Here is a 12,586-nt window from a genome sequence, read left to right on the forward strand (position 1 = left end):
TTTTATTCTAAAATACAAACTGTACGATTACATAACATCAGCCAAATGACTATCTTGACTTTTCTTACCTTGAAATAGTTATTCTTTTGAGGAAATTTTCCAGCATGTTTTCGCACAATTACGGCTTAATTTCACCAATAGTTAACATTTTAACAGTACGAATATTGTTTTTGAGCGTTTAAATCGTTTGCGGAACATTGACGTAAATCTTAGCTTTCATATAACCTTAAAGGAAGAAATCCAGCGGTGTCAAATCGCACGATCTAGGCGGTCAGTTGAAGTCTCCGTTATGCGGAATGATACATCCAGGAAACTTTTCATAATGCGATCGTGTCATAGCTTGTGTGGCGTAGTCCCATCCTATTGAAAATAAACATCATCCTAGTCCAATTTTCCAATTTCAGGCCAAAAAGGTCAGCCAGCATCTTTCGATAGCTCAATCCATTAACTCTGATGATGGCACCGTTTCGTTTTCGAAAAAACATGGTCCGATGACGTTGCGAGCCCAAAAACCACACCAAACTGTCATTTGTCGTGGATGGGAAGGTTATGCGCCAATCGTTCTTGGGTTTTCGATGCCCTAGATGTGTACTGTTTATTGACGTAGCTTTGAAGGTGGAAAGGGTTTCATCACTCAAAATGATTTTCTTGGAAAAATCAATACTTGCATTTCCAACACCCAATTGACGAACGTACGGTGTTATATACAGTCCGTCGATTTCTTGTGTTAGCTGGATCTTATAAGCATATAGGATATAAGGTCTATCAAGATTTTTGTGCAAAATGTAGTGCAGGCTGATTGTGAAATGCCCAATTGCTGCAAATGTCTTGCAACAGATAAACCTGGATTTGCTACGACACTTTCAAGTATAGCAGTAGTTTTCAGTTGATTTGACTAGCCGAGTACGGGTTGAGTTTTTAACATCACTAATCTGGCCGAAACATACAAATTTATCAATTAAATTCACAATTGCTAGACGAGAAAGCGTTCCTCTGTAACCAAAATTGGTACGGATTTTTCGAACTATCTCCGCGAAATTTTCACCATGTTTGTAATGAGTTTTACTATTTCTATGCGTTTCTCAAATGAATATCGATCCATTGTTATTAACCGTATAGATTTTACTCGACAGCTATCAAATATGACAGCTCCATCTGTGACAGATAAAAAATGCCGCGAAATTTAAAACGAAACTTCTTAATGGAAGACCCTGTAGTACACGTATGAACTCAACCTTGTACTTAGAAACTGGTTTTCCAGAACTGGTTTTCCCTATCTTATTTCCTACCTCGTAGGAAAGAGCTCTCTGTCATTAGAATTTTCATACTAATCTTGGATTAATTTTACATTGGAAATGCATAAGACATAAATATGTTCGTTTGAAAAAAAGGACAATGAATATCAAATTGTGATATAAAAGATTTCGTATGTTGTCTCAAACTAAATATTATTGAATAAGAAATATAAAAAATCTATCATAGACTTACGTTTAGTTAGGATTTATTATCTATTTCAATATAGTTATATAATATATTAAATACTATCTCTATATACAATTCTTTTTCTATCATAGCGGCATAGGCTATTTTTATGTATAGAGAAATATCTATATGTTTATAACATTTTGTTATATTGTCAGATTTGAGAAACTATGAAAAGAATTCACCAATATTAACGTAAATATCGATATACTCGCGAAATATACGGTTGATTAGATCTAGAAAGTTACATTATTTTCTTTTTATTTTGCGATGCTTCTAAATTTGCACCATTCAAAATTAAAAATGATTTATATTTCATTACTCTATAAAATATATTGTAAGAACAATGTATGTGTACGTTTATATGGTTTATATGGTTTATATATACGTGTTACCGTTGGGAAGTAACATGATTTGATAACGTCGTTATTTTTTTCGTTACTCGAAAACATTTTTTTCATGTATGTGTGTGTATTATATATATATATTTATTTATTTATAATACATGGATACAGGTATTTATATTTATAATAAAGGGTGTCCCAAAATTCACGCAAGAAGTAATTTTGATAGAAAACACAGGTTTATAATTAAAAACTGTAAATTTTTTATTGATTTATAAAGTATTTTTTGTTATTTTGATGATCTTGAAATTTCCAAAAGTCAGTAAGTTAACAAAAGTCAGGGCGCTATTGTAACAATATATGTTGTAACAATATATAACAATATAATATATTTTTGAGACTAAATAAAGTCTAGTATCACTTTTTCTTCCGACGAATAGTTAGCGAGATATCATAAGTTAAATGTTGAAAAGTTTTCAAGTTTTTCTCAAATATCTCAAAAAAATATTAGACAAATAAAAAAATGTTTGACAAAAGTTGTTCAAATTAACTAGTTGAAAAAAACAGTGTAATAAAAATAAGGCTTCCCATTTAAAAAACGCAAGTTAACCTTCAAATGATCTTGAAAATAGAGGTCAAGGTCATCATAAGGTAGCTCGCTTAAATCCCTACAATTTTTATTTAGATCATTTTTCTTGAAACTTCAATACTGAAGAGTTGTTTGGGGTGGGACATTAAAATGGGACACCCTATATATATGCACGCATGCGCACGCTGTTCGAAATGTATTTTGCTTTTTGGACAATAACATTTAATATAACATTTAAAAAATATTTTAATTTATATTTTAAAAATATTTTAGAATATTTAAAAAGAATAATATTATTAATTAACTTCAAAAACATTTAAAAATTATGTAAAATCTTTACAAAATTATATATAATAACCAACGTTTCAAAAGTAAATTTAATATTCTTTGTTTATTGAAATGTCATGAAAGATCATAGAATAGGAGAATGAAACATTATGGAATATTATATAATAGAATAGAATATACAATCCTAGTATAGAAAAGTATCGTACAAGATTCTACAGATCATGTATAATATATTCACTCGCAAAAAAAGACGGGCCACTAAATTTTAGCATGGTTTTCTGCATATCTTTCAATAGCTAGATAACTCAGCCAAAAATTATCATATTGATATGAAACAAGGCTCAAATTAAAGCTTGGATATTTTTTGTCAATAACCAAACACCTAAAAATGAATTATAATAAATGTTTTACAAAATAGCAGATGTTAAAGATGGGCTTCGATTAATGGGGAAAAAATTTATTTTTTAACTGTTCCACTGCTCAGGGAAATCGATTTTCTAGTACAAAAATGTATGAAATTTAAAGCTCATTTATTTCCTAATAAATCCATATTTTAATCATTTTTCCACAACTCTTTTGATGAAGTTATGCTGTTTTGAGGAAAATGTTATGAGTCAGGATGTGAATCCTATCGAGTATTTATGAGCAACATGCTGAAACGAAGAATAAAAAAACATAATATTCAAACATTAGCAGCACTTCGCAATGCTTTGTAAGAATAATGGAACAACGTAAAACGAGAAAAAATTAGAAATTTGATTTACTATATGCCCCAACGAATAGTAGATTTGTTAAATACGAGAGGAAGCGATACACACTATTAAAGTTAAACACACACACACATACACGCACGCGCACGCATACATACGTATACACACACACACCCACACCCACACACATAGGATCAGATTCTTGCCACTTCCACGCCGTTGATCTTGGTAACATTAAGAGCAGGACATATACATGCATGCATATGTTCACGTATACAATCACATCAGATTTAAATCTGATTATCTACCACCACATGGAACATTTTGGTCGAGTTACATGTTAATTTCCTTTTTAAACAAGTTTTCTACGATAATTTTTATTCTGAATCGCAGGCTTTATGAGAAAAGATTGTCCATTTTGTAACATTTTCTTCAAAACGGCATAATTTTATCAAAATAGGTTGTAGGAAAATTATTAAAATATGAATTTGTTAGGAAATAAATGAACTTTAAACCTCATACATTTTTGTATCAGAGAATCGATTCCCCTGAGCAGTGGAACAGTTAAGAAACAAATTTTTCTTTCCTCATTAATCGAAGTCTATCTTTCACATCCACCATTTTGTAAAGCATTTATTATAATTCATTTTTAGGTTTTTGGTTATTGACAAAAAATATCCAAGCTTCAATTTGAGCCTTGTTTCATATCAATACTAATAATTTTTGGCTGAGTTATCTAGCTATTGAAACATATGCAGAAAACTATGCTAAAATTTAGTGGCCCGTTTTTTTTTGCGGGTGAATGTAGATTGTTTTTTATTGACTAATGTATCAATATTCATAATTGGTATAGCAAAATATTATAAAGTAATTCAGGATATATGGAAGTCTCATAACTTTGCATTATTTGTCTGTTGTAATAATATGTGGGATAATGGAATTAAAATTATAAATGATTCGGGACAGAGCATGTTTCTGTTGTGTTCGATCTATTATTTTGAGCAGGGCAGTCATATCAGGATATGGATTTAATATCTACAAAATATTCAGAATACCTTGATTTAAATGTCCGATCGCTTATATATAAATAGAACTCGTTAAATTAAATAGCACAATTTTTACTATTTTATAATCTATGACTTAAAGTATAGATACATTAATAAAATAAAATTGATTAATCGACGCGCACGATGAAGTCTGTAAGGCAGTTCGAAAGGACGTGTTTTGGATTGGTTTCTTAATCTCCTATTAACGTGGTAAATATAAACATACGACTAAAGATCACGCGTGAAATATAAGATAATGCTATTCACTATTTACAACGCTGTTTATTCTGCTTTCCGTTACCATTCGATGTTTTCTGTTATTAGGAAAACAGTTAAAAACTCAAAACGTGTCTTTTTCAACTATCTATAGAATTCGTTCCACCGTATTACGTGTGTCAATTGACTAATTTAATTTATTTAATATCTCGATGTGTGCTTTATGCAGTAATTTATAAAATGGTAAATATTTTTCTATATAGTTTAACGAGTTTTGTCTGTACATGTGTCATCAGAAGTTTTAATCCAGACATTCTGTATATATTGCAGTAATAACTAGTAATATTTAGTATCAAGTGAAAAAGATGTCTTTTTGACTATATAATTGGACGTACAATCGCTTTACACTTATACGAGGCAGAACGTATCGGTGTGTCGACAATTTTAACTTATTAGTCGAAAAGATCGATTGATTTACCAAAGAAAAAGAAAAAAAGTATAAAAAGAAAAATAGTAATCATCGTGGTAATGTTTCGAAATTCTTATTGTGTTATAAATACTGTTATTTATACTATGGGTCATGCCTAGTATAATGGGGTTCCTCAAGGTCACAGCGATTGATTAAAATCTACAGCGATTCGAACGTCTGAGCTTTACACGGATTGGTCGCTGCTTGCGCGATCGCTATGTTCGGGGGCCGGGATCTTCTTAAGAGGTACTGGTAAATGCTTACTTCACGTTCGTTCGCTGCTTTTAGTCTCACAGTCGGTATTCTGCATTCGAAGAAGACGATACGTCAAAACGAGGAAAGATGAACAAGCGTGAGTAAATTTGTTGATCGACAACGATACTGAGAACGATGCTGATCTAATAGAATTAGTCTTTACCATATGTTTTGTTTTTTTCGTTTTATGATGATTGACGATTGATGGACACAAATAAAATTGATCATCCGGTTATGTCTGATCCGCAAAATGATCAAAATGGGGATTCAAATCGAGTGATTTCTACTTAGATCTAAATTCTAGTATTGTAAATACGCCTGGATTGACCATCTCTTATTTATCTATGATAATCAATATATCTTTCTACGACTATAGCATAAAAACACAACTAAACATAATTATATCGGAATTGAAGTTCAGATACCGTTTTTTTCAATCGACAGTAAAATGTTTTAGAGAATGATAACGTAAATGACGTAAATATATTTTATAAATTACATGTCTATTATCGATTAAATATAAAAATTGAATAATCTTCAACTTTATTATTCAAATTGAAGAAAAGCAAGGGCGTTTTTAGCCTTTAATATTATCTTATATGTAAATATTCCGAAATTTATAAATACATTGCTTAGATATTTTCATAACAAATGTAACTTGTATAATTCAGGAACTGATGTATTTATCCAGATTTTATTAAAAATATTTTCTTTCTTGTTCTTGTTCTTCTTCTTCGAGGGAGAACTCGTAGATATTTTTGTTTAGCTTTTGCAATAACATGATTAGATGAGATATCGATGTTATAATCAGCACTACGCTAAGCTCTGCGATAACCTCTTTGTGCTTCAAAATGCTCATTACTAAATGTGCTTATCGCTATCGGCATACGGCTTTCACTTCGTAGCTCATTTCAAATTCTTTCGGCTGGATGACGTGCATTATTGATATGCGTTAATTTATAGTCGAATATTCCATGATAATTCATGTTCGAGGCGAGTCATAGTTCTCTCGTGATAGTGGTTTCAAGGTGATCCGCTCCACCATCTGCGAACCATCTTTTCCCGTCAATACCGTCGATTTATATTCTGCTTATAAAGTGTTAATTTTTTTTCTTGTTACTTATTATTAGCATCATAATATCTATATCATTTTACTGTACATGCAATGAATTTGTAATAATACTAAATTTAGTCGCATGTTTAGCCATAATTTAATTTCTAATTTTCTAGTTAGAACAGTACTTTGCGATTTGCGTATCATATACTAAAATCATATACTAAACTTGCATATTAAATATATAAGTACTTTTAATTTTAAAATTTAATAAAAATTATAAAATGTTATAGCTAAAAGAAAAATATTGATATTCTATCTTAATTTATTATCCTTCCATTTTCATATATGCTATTTTATATTTTAAGAACTACAGTTTACTAAAAAATTTATTATATGTTCCTTAGCAAAATTTAATATGTACATGCGCGCGTGCGCGTACGTCGTGTATATACATGCGCATATGTGTATGTAATTGGAAATGTATCATTGGATACATAGAGATTTATATATGGAAGTGAATAAGAATATTTAAAATATTTTATTGCTTATTTGAATCAATGATTTATCATTTTCACATTGGTATTACTTTCGATATTTATTAACTCAAAATAATATTTGTTGCATTATGCTTCGCTTAGCGTGAACACTGTACTAATAAATAAAGTACTTCTATAAAACACATATGCCATCGTATGATAACTGTTGAACTTTTCCATTCTTGATATCATCATATGGCAACTATTGCCATATAATAACAATAACAATGATAACATATATTTCACGCTACACGCGCTGGAAATGTAGTGTATTCAGTTGGCTATGTTTAATTGTGTCTTTCTGCAATAATATTATTCATAATCATAATTATATCTGCACATAATATATTTATCATCGTATATCTTTTACTTCACGTTTATATTCGTATTCTTTGTCTTATATCTTCGCAAATTCGTGATGTACAATCGGGTGAATCGCGCAGCATTTTATTTTGCAATCTTTATAAAAAACAAACATTTCTTGTAAAACGCATTTCATAATCGCGATTTTAACATAAAATTATAAATTATAAATAATAAATTATAAATTATATAAATTGCGGGGTATCAAGAAAAAAATAACTGAAGAAAATTTCTGTTAAAACATTATCCGTCGAACTAATTGGAAAAGATTATATCAAATTTTAACTGATTGATTGGATTACAAAATATGACAATAATATCCAGATAGGAATTGCATACAGAGTAGATCAAATTATCTGTTACAAACTATTTTCTCCGAAATTACTGGAGTTATAGATTTGAATTTTTTCTTTTTATATTCAATAGAACATGAGAGTTGATTATTTGCGTAAAGAAGATTTTTGAGGAGAACTTTTAAGGAGATAAAGGAAGATACTAATTTTTTTTAATGGAACGAAGTATAATTTCTTTTTATTCGGATAATTTTCATTGAAATTGGTAACATTTACTTGAAATATTTCTTTTTATTCTGCATTGTTAAAGAATGATGAAAAAAATCAATTTGATTTACTGAATATATTTAGATTTCTTCTAAGTTATTTCAAACTTACCATGTTTACAAACGTGTCTGGCATAGAGAAGATAATTTCTTATAAGATATTAATAACTTTACACTTGATTAGACTGGAGAGATGGATAGGTTTCTTCAGTATTATCGAGTCTCCTGCGTAGATTAAACGTTTGAACTTGGACGTGGCGGACCTGTTTTATGGCCACTTCGGTGTTAGATTTCTTTTTGTGGAGATATGTAAAACAAAAGGTAATGATTATTGCTTCTACAACGAAAGAAGATATAAAAATAAGAATACGTACTGCTTGTAGATCTATTACTCTATTAGTATTATCAGATGTCTGAAACAATAGTTACAAATGCATTAATACGTATTTAAAAATTCTTGGACATTTCTCCCATTTGAACGTTAAAAAAAGTCTTTCAAATCAGAATGTATTTACATTATTTTGAATTCGTTTATTTTGATATCCTTCAACATTACTTCGAAATTATCATCCGAAATGTATTTTTTTCCATAACTCTTTAATAATGTAAAATAAAAAGAAATATTTCTCTCAAATAAATGTTATTAATTTTGATGAGAACTATTCGAATAAAAAAGAAATTATACCCTATTCTATAAAAGAAATGAGGGATCCCTCTTTGTTCTCTAAAAGATCCCATTAAAAGTATTTTTGCACGCCAAATAGTCAGCCTTCATATTTCATTTAATGTAAAATTCAAGTCTATAATACATATTCTAGTGGTTTCACAGAGAATAGTTTGTAATAAATTATTTAGCCCACCCTGTATTATATTAGCCAATATCGAAAACTGGTAAGATACCGACTAGTATCGAAAGACTTTTTAGATAGTGGCCCAGTATTGAATCAGTATTAAGAAAGCAATATTAATGGTATTTGCTTGGTATCTGAATTGATATCTTATAATTGTATTCAAGTGATACAGAGCCAAAGAGTACGTTTACAGGACTAATGCTGAAATTGGTAAAAGAAGTGTATCAGATGCCTCCCCTTATCTTTCAGTATCGAAATAATATACTGAATAAATTTCTAATTGGAAATATGAGAGTAATTTTGGCATTGATTTTTGGAACTGTTGTTATAATAGAGAAGTTCGATAATCGGTACTGGTTTTTGGTAATGTCATAGTGGATCATCGAAAAGTTGATATTAATTTTTGGTATTACGTATTTAGTATTATTAGTACTATTTTTCGATTCTTGGCTCATCATAATTATCCCGATATTCAAGTATTATATTAATACACACCATCTAGTATTATTAGGTCATTAAATATGAAATATAATTTCCTTAAGTACTAAGTTCGACAAACTGGGTTCGGGAAAAAATTGAAGATAATGAATTAAAATTAGTCACTCCAAAAGAAGTAGCGAACGAATTCAAGAAAAACTTAAAATCCAGAAAAGCCCCAGGTTTTGATCTTATTACGGGTGAAATTCTTCGTCAACTTCCCCGAAAGGAGTAAACTTAACTACTTCATAAATGCCGCGTTTAGATTAAAATACATACCGTAACTTTGAAAAGTTGCGGAAGTTATTATGATGTTTAAACCAGGAAAGTCATCAAATGATATTCAAATCATATAGACCCATATCTTTATTACCCATAATGTCAAAACTCTTTGAAAAACTACTATTTAAACAAATCAAACTTATAATTGATAAAACTGAAACAATACCAATACATCAATTTAACTTCCGAGACAGACACTCTACGATAGACCAGGTATATAGGATTACTGATGTAATATTGGGTTGTCGGAAAAGTTAGGACGTATTCTTTCTATGTTTTTCAAAGGTCATTTATTTATATAAAGAACAAAGATTAATCAATGATATATTGTCCTTTTTATTCGATGACCTTTGCCATCTTTTAGTGAGCTTCATAATTCCTCGTTCATAGAAGGACCTGTCTTTATCGGCGAAAAACTGAACAAGGTGTTGATTTACAGCCTCATCTGAATTTAACGTTATACTACGCAAGGAGTTTTGAAGAGAGTGAAACAAGTGAAAGTCTGAGGCGCAAGGTCAGGCGAGTATGGTGGGTATGGCAACACATCCAATCCAAGCTCCAATAATTTTTGACGGATGATCAAACTTGTATGTGGTCTCGCGTTGTCGTGATGAAACATAACTCTTTTACGATTAACAAGCTCTGGACGTTTCTGGATAATGGATTCGTCCAAACTGTTTAATTGCCGACAGTACACATTCGAATTGATTGTTTGGTTCCTTGGTAAGAACTCGAAAAACACGACACCTTTAAAATCTCACCACACTGAGAGCATAACCTTCCTCTAATGAATGTCTACTTTCGATGTCGTTTGAGACGAATCATCGCGTCGGGACCGTTTGCGCTCCATTGTTGTAAACAATCCACTTCTCATTACTAATTATCATTCGCTTTAAAAAGGGATCGTTTTCCTCATGTTTAATGAGCATATTGCAGATGCTTATACGCGCCGTCAAATGAACTTCTGTGAGTTCATGAGGAACCCAAATATCGAGCTTGCTTACCCCAGCTATTCCAACTTCTTTAGGTGGTCATGAACGCTTGAATGATGGATGTTTAATATTTCTGCAATCTCTCGTATCATGTAACATGGGTTTGACTCGATCAGTGCTTTTATTTTGTCGTCATCAACCTCGGTGGGCCTCCCTGACCGAGGAACGTCGTTGAAATCAAAATCATCAGCACAGAATTTCGTGAACCATCGTTGGTTCTGGAACTGATGTTCTTGTAGAGCATTGTCACCGTAAACTTACGCAACTTTTCACAAGTTTGACGCGCATTCTTCTCTTTGCGGAAGTAAAACAGTAAAATATGGCGAAAATATACAGTTTGATCTTCCATCTTCAACTTGTTGTAAAATCTTCAAAACTCAACCAAATCACTCAATTTTTTTTTTAGAATGAAACTAGAACTGTCAGTTGTCAAATGACATAGCAATAATAGAGGCGAATAACTCTAGTACTTCCAAAAATGAATTAGCGTCATCTATTGCAAAGGTGCGTCATGACTTTTCTAGCAACTCAATATAAGAAGTAGTTCCAAACGTTTAAGAGTAGAAATTTGGATCTCAAAGACGAAGAATGCCCAGGACAATAAAAAAAAGTTAAGAATAAAGAACTCAAAGAACTTTTGGAGGAAAATCTTTGTCGCATGCAGGCAGAGCTTGCAGATTTATTTGGAGTAACCTGACAAGCCATTTTCCAACGCTTACATAAGCTGGGGAAGATTCAGAAGGAGAGTAATTGGGTTTTGCATGAACTCACTCCTGAAAACAAGAATAGATGTCGCGACACTGCTATGTTCTTGCTATTCAGATTTAAAAAAAGGATTTTCTGCAAAAAATAGTGACCTGTGATGAAAAGTGGATATTTTATGACAATCCGAAGAGGCGAAAATCGTGGGTTTAACTGGGTGGGCTATCGACCAACACTGCAAAACTAAACATTCAGGCAAAAATGTTTTGCTGTATATTTAGTGGGACCAAAAGGCTATTATTCACTATGAGTTGCTCAAACTCAGTCAAAATGTCACTGCTGAGCGTTATTGGCAATAACTAATTTAAATGAGTGACGCATTTGAGAAGAAAAGGTCTTTTACCGGCATTGGGAGAAGGAAAGTAATTTTGCTGTAAGACAACGCGTGATCACGCACAGGAAAAACAACACTAGAAACCATCACCTTGAGTTAGGAAATTTTTTCTTACGCAGCGTATACTTCAGATTTCGTCCCTTCAGATTACTATACTTTTAGATCTTTGCAACATTACATGACTGATTTACACTTCACATCTATTGAAGATATTAAAAAAAGTATCGTTGAGTTTATCGATTTAAAACAACAATCTTTTTCTCGAAATGGAATTCGACAGTTGCCTGAAAGATGGCAGAAATCTGTAGAAAGTGAGGGGAATTACTTTGAAGATTAGGTAACTACTTGTTTTTTTATAAATAAACAAAATTTTGTAAAAAGGGCAAAAAATTAAACGCACCTAATATAATGTGTTATTAAAACGAATTTAACGTACTATCAGAAATGTTACTTTTATTAATATTTAATATTAAATTTGACAATGACCACGTGTATTCCAGTAAATCTTGCTATACAATCTGTCACCTTATTCTGTATGTTGGTACAACATCCTGTACAAGACTACAGATTTATGAGAATTTCTTCCATATTCTCCAAATATCACTAGTGTATCAACTTTTTTTGAAATAGAATAACGATTCATTGCAGTAATTGAAACAATGATTAATATTTACTTTTGAAAAAGCTTGGAGAATACTAATAATTACTCAAGGTAATAGATATGTGTTTAAAATATGAAAGTAGTTCTCAGACAAATTTCAGTGTTTATGTTTACATTTTTAATCAGGATTTATGAATATTTTACTTATAAGTTCTGATTGAAAATGTCAACATACTTACTTAAAGTATAACTTATAAGTTTTTTGTATTATTAATAATTTCGGAGAAAATTGACTAGATTGATTAAAATAAAACACTTGGTACACAGGGTGTCCCAGAACAATTTTACAGAGCTTGTGGGGGCATAGAATCGG

The 12,586-nt window shown here is 31.0% G+C and overlaps 1 protein-coding gene across 10 annotated transcripts in view; it reads left to right on the forward strand.

Moving 5' to 3' along the window:
• Nucleotides 1–12,586, forward strand: part of LOC105189389 (antichymotrypsin-2) — a 77,707-nt gene that overhangs the window by 13,035 nt on the left and 52,086 nt on the right. For 8 of the 10 annotated variants that reach the window (XM_011151449.3, XM_019844293.2, XM_025296659.1 and 5 more), the window contains exon 1: nt 5,324–5,496. The exons of the other annotated variants lie outside the window; for them this stretch is intronic. In XM_011151449.3, the coding sequence (XP_011149751.1) occupies nt 5,487–5,496 (10 nt within the window). In that variant the 5' untranslated portion in view covers nt 5,324–5,486. Of the gene's footprint in view, nt 1–5,323; nt 5,497–12,586 lie in introns of those variants that run through there. 10 annotated transcript variants of the gene reach the window in all.

This window comes from Harpegnathos saltator, unplaced genomic scaffold (genome assembly GCF_003227715.2).
Source record: "Harpegnathos saltator strain DR-91 unplaced genomic scaffold, Hsal_v8.6 scaffold155, whole genome shotgun sequence".
NCBI classification, from domain to species: Eukaryota; Metazoa; Arthropoda; class Insecta; order Hymenoptera; family Formicidae; genus Harpegnathos; species Harpegnathos saltator.